Consider the following 12330-nt stretch of genomic DNA (forward strand, 5'->3'; position numbering starts at 1 on the left):
CCTGTGTGGGTGGACAGTGTCAGTCAGGATGACAGTGGGACTCTCCAGACAACCAGAGAGAAGCTTGCCCAACAGGATTCCTGGGAAGAGGGGAAGAGACCTGGTCAAACAGGAAAGGGCAGTGACTTTCTTAAGACATCAGTCAGAACAGTCTTATCCAGCTGTGAAATGCTCCCTCGGTGACTTACATTGCACTGCATAGGATGCTAGAACCACCGCTGAGTTAAGAGGGCAGGTTAACCTGTCAGGAGAAAAACACATTAGTGAGGTCACGAGAGCCAACAACAGCCTGAAACGTCCATCATGGATAACACCTATCTTCTTTCTTGCATTAACCATTAAAAAACATCTTGAATCATAACAAAGACAATTTTAGGATGCAACTCAAATAGTAAAGATAAATGTAACACTAAAGATTTAAAATTAAAGGAGAACTTTGTTGTGTTAAAAATAATACACAGTAATACAAATACCATAAAGCTAAAGGCCTAATGGTGGCCAAGGTTTTGGCTGATCAAGAAAGATCAGGCTCATATTACGAAGAGGAAAAGTGAGAAAATCATACTCTTAGATCATTGGACAGCCTTCATATCTTTCTAGTAAAGACGTGAGACTTTCTGTAGGGCTTTCTAACTAAATCTCTGACTTCTGTTGACTCCAGATTCTTGATTACCCGCTTTCTAGAAAGGTGACATCCTCTTAGGTGGGAAAAATAGAAAAGGATCTTAAAATTTTAAAACTCCTGTGAGTTCTAAATTACTTAACAGTTAGTTAAGATTCCTAAATCTATTTACCCTCCTGAAGCTTCCGATCTATACGGAATGTTCTGTCCACCTCCCAGTTTGCCTGCCACTCGCTAGAAACCCATGGACTGGCTGCTAGACTTGGTCTCCCTTCCTCTCAGGCTCACTACCCTCCAAACACCCCATTTCTGTCAATAACATCATCTCTGGCTTAGTCATCCTTTGAATCCTCTGGTTGCTCCCTTTTCTCCGTTCAACCATGAACTATACCATCTGCCTAGGAGCTCGGCCAGCAGACCTGGGCCAGGGATCTCTGCCAGGTGGAGAAATGCACTGAGGAGGGGCTGAGTAGAAGTAGCAGAAATGAAGGCTTACAGGGTGGGGAGATACAGATTTTAAGAGCATTCTTCCCGCAGTCCCAGGGGAAGTGGAGAAAAAGTACTGTTTCCATGGCAGCTCATGAGATTCCCAAGATGTGAGTCACCCCCGTCTCTCTGACTAATCAGGTTGACAGCCCAGGGTTCCCCTTCCCATCTGCTGTGCTATGCGCTAGTCCTGAAGCTGCACAAGAAGGTAGCCTTCCCAACTGGAGGGGTCCCCAACTTTCCTCAAGTTACCACGTGTTCCCTGCTAGAACTTCTAAGTAATCTCTCCAAGTATGGAGATACGCCCAGGCATATTCACCATCTGTTTGTTCATCTGGAGACCCAGATAGCCCGTGGGGAGCACAAACACCAGTCACTCGCTCTCCTACCAAGATGGGCTTCAATGAAACCTAAGTCAGTGTCCCTGCTAGCGGCAGAGCAGGGTGAATGGGACGTGGGGTACAACTGAAGAGACGGGCTAAGGAGGTTCAATTTGGATGGAAGGAACAATCCTATGAACAAGTCAGAAAAGAACATTTCCAAAGAACAGTATAAATACAAACTGAAGAATACCAAAAGCCTTCAAGGTCACTCAAGGTGGCAACTAACATGCCACGTGCCCCTAGACAGACTCCTTTCTTTCCCTCCAGGTTTTAGGGTCTCTATCTGATGGACAAGGTCATTTATCTCAGCTGGAAAGAGAGAATGCCTTGGGAACTGCCAACCACACAGTTCAAACAAATCAGGGCACCCAGGAGTCAGGGCTAATTAGATCCATCAAGTCTGTCACAAGATCCATGGCTACAAATGGCCACACCCACCCTGACACACCCAGGAAGTGTTTGGTAGCAGGAGGCCCTCTCCTCAGAGAGGTGGTAGAGGCCACCAAGAGGCCTGACAAGGAATGCCAGGGATTGAAGACAATGTGGCCCCCAACAGGTTTCACAGAAAACTAACAAGGGGTATTGTGTTTGGAGAAGAAAAAATGAAGACTGCCAATTTTACTATGTGGAGGGCTCATCTGAGAGCTCCTGAGGGGGCAGGGCCTTGCCTTATTTGACCAGCACAGTAGAGAGCCCATCACATAACAGGTGGTTGGTGAAATAGTTGTGGAGAAAAGAAATGAGTGCACAGAAGAGAGAGACAAGTTGTTACTGCTGTAGAGGGCGGCCAGGACCCAAGAGAGGAGTGGGTGATTTCAACCTGGAGTCATCCTGACATGTAAGATGGCTGTCCCATGAAAGGGGGAGCTCATTTCTGGGGGTGCTTAAGCAGAGACCCCAAGGCCTGCAGTTGTGCTAGGGAAGGGATTCTTCCCTCCTCTGAGTGGGAGAATGAGCTAAATTGCAAAAAATTTTCTAATTGTAGGAGCTCTGGAGAGTCATCAGGTTCTGACAATCCAGAATTCAACATGTGTCTTGTTTCTAAATGTTCCTCCCCCAACCCCATCCCCCAGATCTTCAGGGCCATGCCTGAAAATCTCCCTTCCATCTAGATGAAGCCCCCCAGCCTCTTCCAGCCTTCTCTTACGTGTCCCGGCACTATCTTTGTCGATGCTGCTCTGGCCACAGACCTCCTGCTTAAAAACCTCCAACAGCTCTTTGCCTGCTGGACACAAGATGCCTGTCTAGGTTTGACAAGAAGGACCTCCTTTCTCTACTCTCCTGTAAGTCCCCAACATGTGGCTTTCTTTTTTTTTTTTTTTTTTTTTTTCATTTTTTTGATGTTTTATTTATTCTTGAGAGAGAGAGAGAGAGAATGAGAATGAGAATGATGAGAATGGGCGGGGGAGGAGCGGAGAGAGAAGGAGACAGAATCCAAAGCAGGCTGCAGGCTCTGAGCTGTCTGCACAGAGCCTGACACAGGGCTCAAACCCAAGAACTGTAAGATCATGACCTGAGCTGAAGTCGGACGCCCAACAAACTGAGCCACCCAGGCGCCCCGCCCCCTCCCCTCCCCAAATGTGGTTTTCAGCTGGGACCATGGGCGTGTGGCAGGGCAAAGACTCCCAGCCCGTACTGCTCCCCCTTAAACCTCATGGCTACTGTGGTCTCCAGAGCCCATACTGGTCCTGATCGCCTCCTGGGCTCCTGCCTCACTGCCCCTAACCACACAGTGGGCTCCCTCCAGGGGCTTCTGATGACCTCAGTTGAACTGGCAGGGGGAAAGACAGAATGAGGAGAATGGGAATAAGCTGTGACTCTTTCTACCAGTTCATCGGCTACAGTTTCTCCCTTAAGTCAAGGAAAAGTCAGCATTCGGAGAAGGCAGCTCAGGGACCACTGGCTTGGCCTTTCTTTTCCCTTCTGGGACCATTTCACATACTTCTGGCCACGGAGATGGTCCTGACACACAAGACGTGCTGAATCATAGGCAGATGCTCACGCCTTCGAGCACAAAGTCTCCCAGTGAGAAAATGAGTCATGATAGGTACTAAGGAGCTTGGAAGTAGACCTAAATGAGGCCTGATCTGCCTTCCTCAATGAAGCCCGTCTCACATTCTGGGTCTCTCCCTCCCTTTAAAATTTCTCAGGTCTTTACCAGAAAGATAACTGTACCTTTTCTAATAAAATTGACACATGAAATGATGTTTATCCATCCTCCACTTCTCCAAATCGAGACCGGGTTAAAACCAGACGTCCAGGCCATAAAGTCATGCCGGATGCTGCTTTCAACATCCATCCTTTGTCTACATTTAATACTGTTACCAGAAATGCACGCTCATTAGACTGAAACCAGGAATTTTAGTGTCTGGCAACTGACAGGAAAAGAAGAATGTGAAATTCTCATTACCTTCCTTCACAAATATCCATCTTCAGTTGTAAGAAATACAAATGCCTACAAAACAATTTTTTTTATTATTAATTCATAACACTCAAACTGAAGCGAGAGCACACACAAAAAAGGCGACGAGTCAAGGACAAGATCTGTACATTCGGAAAACAAAATACATAAAAACACATTTAAAAAAAAAAATTTTTTTAAGCAGGTTTCACGCCCGGTACAGGGCTTGTACTCATGACTCTGAGATCAAGATCGGAGTTGAGATCAAGTGTCAGATGCTTAACTGAGCCACCCAGGTGCCCCAAAACACAGTTTTGTCTGAAGTATCGGGGGCTAGGTTGTACACCGCAAAGCTGCCCCTTCAGGAACGATGGCTCCTGTGGCTGTCTGACTTCCAGCCAGCCTCATGCCAGCACATGCTGTCCCAGGGATGGCTGAGCAGGGACGGAAAGGCTGGAGGCAATCATCAGCCAGGACTGTTGCCAGTAGACACCCCCACCCCCGTAAACTCGGGGCATCCGAGAGCACCAGGACCCACGAGCATTCTGCACAGGCAGCCCCCATGCACTGGGGAACTGCGTTTCACAACACACCCACGTTCCCTCTGCGTGAAGCGGCAGAGAGGAGGTGGGTCTGTGAGGACACCTCCTTGGCTGGGGTGCAAACACCCAGCTGAGTTTTTTCCTGTGTCCCGGGAACCGTGGGTGCTCGAGCAAAAGCATAAGCATCAATCAGCTACCCGCTGCCAGGACCTCCGAGCTGAATTCGGCACTGGTCTGTGAGCCACCAGGAACGGCACTTCAAAACCCAACACGTGACTTGTGGGCAGAGCTCGGTGACCCAGGACAGGCCCCTCACCCTGCAAGTCTGCCTACCATCCAGGGAGTGGGGAGCAGACACCAGTGAGAGCGCTGCTTGGGCCACGAAGGGATACGGAAAACTTTATATTTAGGGATGCGGCATACATGTGACACTCGGCTGCTAGCTCCCACTCTTTTTTAAAGCCCAGGTTCAAATGGGATAGACATTCCAGTGTCTGGCCAAGAGGACAAAAGGGAAACTTCTTGAAATATAATACAGATACAGCAGAAGTGTCCCGGGGCAGAGGAGTGATGATTTGGGCAATTTAAAACACATCGGGTCTCATGATGCCTTCAAATTTATAGGTTCGAAAGGTCAAGGCGCTGGTGTTCTGGGACATGAATATGTCACATGGCATTACAACCCCCTCTCTGCACAGTTCTGGGCCAGATGCAGGGAACTTCATAATGGCTTGCCTTATTTCAGCCTCGTACCAGCTCAGAAGGAGGCACTGCCACCTCCTATTTTGAGGAAACAGGCATTCAGATAGGTTATGTGGGGTCAGTTTGATCTGATTTTAATGTGGACCGTCTGACTATGAAAAACCCGAGTATGCTACAAATTTCTTATGCATCTAGTGACTACAGGCTTAGGGTCAGTTTCCTAGCTCTGATATATATTATTATGTTGCCTATAGTTATCAACTACCCTTCCTGTGTTGAAGACCAGCACTGAGAAACGGGGTAGCATACGTGTGCTGATTCATGCTTATTTTGTATTGGAGACCATCTTTTTCACCTACGAGAACATCATCAGTCCTTTCTAGTTTGTTCCTATGTTTATCTAAGATGACATTCAACCAGAATTAAGTGTTCTCTCCTACAGTGCTACTGAGAGAAAGCAGAGAAGGGAGAGAATGCTGGATAATCCTATGGTAAATCTGGCCCTCCAGGGGCAAGCCCAGCTGATCGGTGTTTCTTCCTAGGGAGGGAAATGAACATGAACCTGGAGATCACCATTCATCAAGTGCTACGTTATCACATAGTCAGCAAAGTGTCTGAGTCAATCTCATGACATTGTACAAAGAGGCTGTAATAGTGGAAGGAGGACCAAAGTTTGGGGGGTCTCCTGGGAATCCTGAAGGAGCCTCATTTCAAAGCTACCAGTAAATGAAATTCTGTGTAGGGTGACCTAAATTTATCAGGAACAGCAGCTGTGGAGGCTCACGATCAAGGAGATGTTTAACAAGTAGAATAAAAGAAAACCACACAGTTGGCACGCCTGACTTCAGAAATGTAAAGGTCACTCCTAGAGTGACCGTGACCTCAACTTCACAAAAAGGGCAACAGATGCCTCCCAGCCCAGAATTTTAGGAAAAACCCCCCCAGAAAACAACAAATACCACTTTCTCTGATGCTTGAAGGCTAAATGTCTTTAAGAAGGATTTATTTTTGGATAGGCTACAGAGCTGAGGCTTAATAGAATACTGTGTGTCAGGAATATAGGCAAAACTCTAAGTTAAAAAAAAAAAAAAAAAGACATGCGAATTAATGGTGGATGTCTGGCTCAGCATAAGGAAAAGATCTGGCAGTCCTGGCTGCCCACCAGCTCTATAGGTGCCATGTGGGTGGCTGCTACCGTGGCTCCTGTTACATTGAAATCTGGTGCCCCAAATCCCAGGAGGTGACAGCTACACTCCATTCCACACTGGGGATACCACCCATCTTAAGATGGGAGGTGGGGTGCATACAGTCAGGTGTCAGTCCTAAAGCAGTGAACTGTATGAGGGACACAAACAAATCAAATTTTTTCCTGGGCTCAGGTAAGAACGAAAATTAGTCTATTACTCATTTTGTGCCAAAATCTGCCTCTCTGGATGCTCTGCCCACTGGCCGTTATGCTACCACCAAGCATGTCTAATTCCCCTCATCCCTTACAGATCTCAAGGCAACCTGTCTCTCCCCAAGTCCTCCTTCCATCCCGTCAAATGTCAGGTTCAGCAGGAAGATTCTGTTGGCACCCAGAGGGAGTGAGCCTCTCTCCTGTGGGGTATGGAAGTAGACGCCCAATGCCCAAGAGGGGCACTGGAGAAAGAGACTCTTGGCTTAGGCCAGCCCTAGCCATCCCTTCACTCAAGGTCTTTGGAGAACGCTACCATGCCCGCGGCCACCACACCCCCGTAGCTCTAGCATCACATGGGGGCAGGTAGGACGATGAGTGACAATTACTAGGTTAGGTAGTGCAGTTCACACTTGGGGTTAGAGGCTATCAGTGGGTCATAAATTTAACAGGTCACAATGGGCATTTTAAAAAGAAGGAAATAGAGAATAGAAAACTGTCTGCACTTGGTATTGTTTTATTAAACACTTGCTTCGGTAATATATATCTGCACTGCATTGCGAAGCAAAATACATTTTTGCTGTGTGGTTGTGATTTAAAAACCCACTGGTTAAAAAACCACACACATGTATGCATATACATATATAATCCATCATAACATTTTTAAAGCATCCTTTGAACAGAACTTGATATTTAGTAACGGTCGGGGGGTGGAGGGAACCTTGGTAGGGTCATTTCAAACTCATTTTCCTATAGATTATGTCACCCCTCTGTGTCCGCCAGCTCATGAACCGATCTGCTACACCCCCCTTAGCCCACCAGCATTAGGAGCCATTATGGGGAAAACTCAGAGCACCATGTGAACTTCCCATGGTTATCCAATGAGCCGTGCTGGGCATCTCTTACTCTGGCGTAAAATTTAATTTAACAGTAAACATAGTCAAATCTCCAATGGCTGCTACGTAGAGGGAAGAGGTGCACAAAGAAAGCAACACAGAATAACAGACTAATATTTACCCTTTAAACACATTAAAAGTTAAAATGTCATCATGTGGTTACCCTCAAAAGCAAAACAAAACAAAACATAGTATTCAATGCCTGAGTTGATGTCACCTCGTTGGTGATGGTCTCATGGGAACAATGAACACAGACTAGGAGTCAATATTCCTAATATCCACTTTTATTTTATTTTTTCTGGTAGAGGAAACACTCTGGAAATTTCCCTATGAAAAATAAACAGATCAATAGTAAAAGGGCTCAACGTTGCCATGGGGGAGGGGAAGCAGAGGCAGGGTCACTGTTCAAACAGCAACAACCTTCCTGTGTCCACCCCCTCCATTCCAAACACTGTTCCCCACCCAGAAACCCCACGTGCCAGTACAAAACAAGAGCCAGGCCCTACGCCAAGCCCTGAGGGGTAAACAATCCTATCTGGGCTCTCTTTCCCTTATCTGGTTCACATTTTGCCTGTGCACCCTGATTCACTCAGGAGAGAAGCTGGTCCAACTTGCATAGCTTTCTGTCTCTTACCAACTAGGGATGTGGCAGAGAATGCTTCGTTTAGACACCTCGTTATCCTAAAGGGCCTCAGTTCTAGCCTAGCAGAGACACGGGGCTATTTGATCGGGGGATGACCGTTTCACACAATGGTCTTCCAAACCCTGCCTGCGTTAGAGAACGGATGACTTTGCTTTCTTTGGGCACTTCACTCTCAACAGGCAGGAGAGGCTGGGGCAGCGGGGGAGGCGGGAGGAGGTGGAAGGGAGTGTACTGGGAATTGCACCAAGTAAGGACGTAAGTAGGTCCAAGACAGAGAACTAATCAGCTGATGAAAAGCTCAGTATGTACCCCTCCGATTTTTACCTGGATGGGAACCACTGGTGTGGTTCTACCCAAATGAAGTTCTACCCAAATGAAGTGTATGGCCACAGTGATAAAGTAACGCGTACATTCTTAGTGGTTACTCATTTTTATATACGAAAAAGGAAACTTTAAAAAAAAAGTGATTACCTGGTTTGTTCTTGCTGCAGTGTGTTGGGATCAGGTATAAAAAATCTTACTCGAAAATGCAGAGTACAGGGGAAACCTCCTACAACATTTTTCAAAAACAAATTTAAGTTTTCCCTTTTAAAAAGTCAATGCAGGTAAGCTGCTACTCTCCCATTAAGTGATGCATTTTTTTTTTCACTAGACCACTGCTTTTTTCCATCGATACAAGGACTAATTTCGAACAAGGAGTGCACAGGTTAAGTGACTCGAAATCTCCAAGTCTGCAAAAAGTAGAATAATCTGCAATATGAGCACAGAATGAGGTATTACCTCCTAATACAGGTTTAACTTAGGGCTGTGTTCAAACAATGCACTCCATTATCTAGATCAGGAATTTTAAAAATTCCTGACATCAACAGATTATACAATATTCACAAAGAAATAACCTCACATATATAGCGACTTTATACTTTTCCCAAACATTTTCAGGTATATTCTTGAATTGAAACACCGCCTTAACTCTGAGTAGGCTCGGCTGGTGTTGATGGCACTGTTTTTGCAGACGGCCCAACAGGTACAGAGACTTGCCTTGGGTCACACAGCTGATGACAGTACCAGAACGGTAGCACTGAGGTTTTTGATTCTGCTATGCCACCTCTCAGTCACGTTTATATTGGACAACAGTTCATGCTTTTTAACGCAAAGTAAATTCCCAAAGTGACGAACATACTAGCAAACATTATTATGCAATTAATTACCATACTCAAATACGGCTTTATGTAACAATACCAAGAATCGATTTGCTTGCAGAGATAAAATTAGCCCATTTCTTTTGCTAGATATGGCAACAGGAGAAGAGGAGATTGTGTTGCTAAGCTCCGTGCTCTCCTTCAGGTCGGCTGCACCCCTCTCCGTTACTCAGTAAATGTTCGCTGGCCCTATCTATGTGCTCGGCACTTTCCTGCTTCAGAAACTCAAGCCTTCTCTACCCTGCTCCTCTTACAGACTTGTCGACCTCAGTTCATCCGGGGTTCTACCTCCCCTCTCTTTAGTTCTTTCTGTCAGTCTCTCTCTTGTGTCAAAGACTCAAGCAGTGTGTGTGCACCTACGAATGTACCTTTGCATGTGTGCCCAGGGACCAGCGGGTGACGCTGTAACTTGGTACAGGCTGACCACCTGCACATCAGGGGACAGCTAAGTGTTCCCATGCCTTGGGACATCCTCTCAGCTCCTTCCCACCAGACCTTGTCAATGTGTGTCTCAGGATGCCTTTGTGCACCCAGAGTGTCCTATCACGTGCTCAGAACTATCCTAGAACCCTCACTCTCCTGGTGTCCATATCCCCATGCTTGGCTGTGAGCTCCTTGAGGGCAGGTCCAAATCTGATTTGGACCGGATTCTCAGAGCTTAGCCCAGTGCCTTGCCAAAATCTGAGCTCAGGATACACTTCCCGAATGAATGAGTTAGTGAGGGAATGAACGACGAGGGAATGTATTCATGCCTGTGTGGACTCACTGCTCTGAGACTTCAAATGGGGGCAGGCATGTATCTGCACAATGGCTCTGTGGCTCCCTGTGGGCAGTTCTGAATGCTGAGGGAGGTCAGGACTTGGAGGCCCACGCTCCAGGGGACAGCAGCAGTGGGATCCTGGCCACGGTTTCTTGTCTCTACTTCTTCCCGTGTGGGTGCTTGGGCGAGTGGGGGGAGGTGGCATACGTGTGTGCACACTTATGTGTAAAAATCCACCTGCCGTTCACCCCTCAGCCATTCACTGGCCACCTCCTGGGGAGGGGGTGCATTGTGAGGAATGCAGAGAAGGTGTGGCAGGGGCTCTGACCTGAAGGAGCTGGCAGTTTCCAAGGAAGATTAAGGCAGGTGACTGGGAGGTGAAGGACAGTGCTCCGAGGAGCAAAGCAGATAATGACACACGAAGGGAGGGTGGGAGGGGAGGGGTCATGGCTCCTAGTAGAAGTAGGAATGGAGTCTGAGTGGCTTTGAAGAACAGCAAGATTTGGATATAGAGAAGAGGGAAAAGCAATCCCAACAGAGGGAACAGACTGAGGGAAGGTACAGAGGAACATGTGCAGCCTGGGAGGTCAGCCAGGTTTGTCTGGGGCATAAAGTGCATAAAGGGGGACAGAGAGTGGGATGCTAGAAACCAGGCTGAGGACGGATCCGGGCGGAGGGTGGGGTGGGGCATGGTGTGAAATCCCGTCTAAATGGGAGTTAATGTACAGCACCGGGCTTAGGAGCAGTATGTTATATCTGTTATATTGACTACCTATGTCTCAGACTCCAGTAGGAGGGGTGTGTATGTGTGTGTGTGTGTGTGTGCGTGCATGTGCTTGCATGCACACGTGCCTTTCCCACCCTGGCTCTCACACTGGGCTAAGAAAAGCCATCTCCCTTCCCTTGTAAGAAGAAAGTAGGTTCCTGGGCTCTTGGCTGCCTTCTTTCACCTTTCCTGCTCACTGCTGGTGAGGACTGATCTGAAAGCATCTCTGCTCACTTAGAAGTCAAACAGGGAGAAGACAGTTTACTCACATCACCTGGACCACCTGGAAGCCGGGTCCCAGATGTTAACAGGCACACGGATAATTGGAAGAGAGAAACAGGCCGTGATACACGAATACCCAGTGTTCAACTGAAATGAGAAGGTCAGCCTCACCTTTTAACTGCTTCCTGATGGGCTTGCTTGATTCCAGCCATCTCTGTTGGGTAAGAAGAAAACATAAGATATAAAACCAAACCATACAGAAATCCAGCGACATCTTAAAGGGATGATACTTACAAGAGAGTCTACTGAATCATCGCCATGCTGCAAACCAAAATATTCCTTTTCGGTCACACCCAAGTGGTTGTATGCCATATCCAGAAGAACTTGACCGGTATCTTGTTTCTAAGAAAAAAAAAAAAAAAAAAAAAGGTCTAGTGGGCATATTTTTAAAATGAATGAAAAACCAATGGTTAAATATTGTAGGCAAAAAGGAGTTAAAACATTTAGAGATTTTATGCACACTCGTATCTTGTAGTAAGAAATGCTTTAATAAATGTCATGCCAAGAAGTCACATGGTACGCATGGGAAGTAGGGCTCGAGGAAAAACCACATAAATATGATTTAAGACAGTATAGTTAAATTGTCTGAGACTTCTTCCTTCCCCTTAGCAGAGATTCCCAAGTGATGTCTGAATTGGGAAACACAGATATCATGATGAGAGTAAACTCTCCATGACCTACCCATGGATTATCCACGGCAAAACGCTAATCCCACATCAGTTTTGTTGACCCCTCGGGAGCCACGGAAGCGTGTACGGGGAAGAAAACTACTAACAGCATGAGGAAGATGGCTAAGAATAAGCAAATGCCATCCTAAACGCCCTCAAAGTGACGGGTGTGTGTCACCCTGGGGGATCATCTGCCACTCTGCTCTCTGCCATCTGAAGTGAGAAGTCAGTGGGGACATTCAATTGCACTTTGCATCTACGGCAGGACTCAGCCACTGTCACCACTTGGTGTTTATGAAGCAGGCACAGTGCTGAGCATGGGGACCGAGCCACAGTTAGTGTCCCAGAGAGGCCAGGCATAGAAGCAGTGACCGTAACATGGTGAGCCAAATGCTGTCGAGTGCTGTGAAACCCTCAGGGCACAGGAAACACACAGAAGACGATACGGATGGTTACTTCAACCGGGGGACAAGTGGAAGCAACTCCTGACATGGGTCTGGGAGGGTGACAGGGCTGAGTACATTAAAAAAATTTTTTTTATTAACTTTTTTAATGTTTTATTTATTTGGGGGGGGGAGGGGCAG

The 12330-nt window shown here is 46.8% G+C and overlaps 1 protein-coding gene across 3 annotated transcripts in view; it reads right to left on the reverse strand.

The window, feature by feature from the left end:
• Nucleotides 1–12330, reverse strand: part of PTPN3 (protein tyrosine phosphatase non-receptor type 3) — a 112754-nt gene that overhangs the window by 63762 nt on the left and 36662 nt on the right. For all 3 annotated transcript variants that reach the window (XM_060609068.3, XM_060609066.3, XM_078436600.2), the window contains exons 3-7: nt 11313–11420; nt 11190–11232; nt 8543–8621; nt 3902–3946; nt 189–241 (exon numbers count right to left, since the gene is read on the reverse strand). In XM_060609068.3, the coding sequence (XP_060465051.1) occupies nt 189–241; nt 3902–3946; nt 8543–8621; nt 11190–11232; nt 11313–11420 (328 nt within the window). The remainder of the gene's footprint in view (nt 1–188; nt 242–3901; nt 3947–8542; nt 8622–11189; nt 11233–11312; nt 11421–12330) is intronic.

Source organism: Panthera onca, chromosome D4 (assembly GCF_046562875.1).
Source record: "Panthera onca isolate mPanOnc1 chromosome D4, mPanOnc1 haplotype 2, whole genome shotgun sequence".
NCBI classification, from domain to species: Eukaryota; Metazoa; Chordata; class Mammalia; order Carnivora; family Felidae; genus Panthera; species Panthera onca.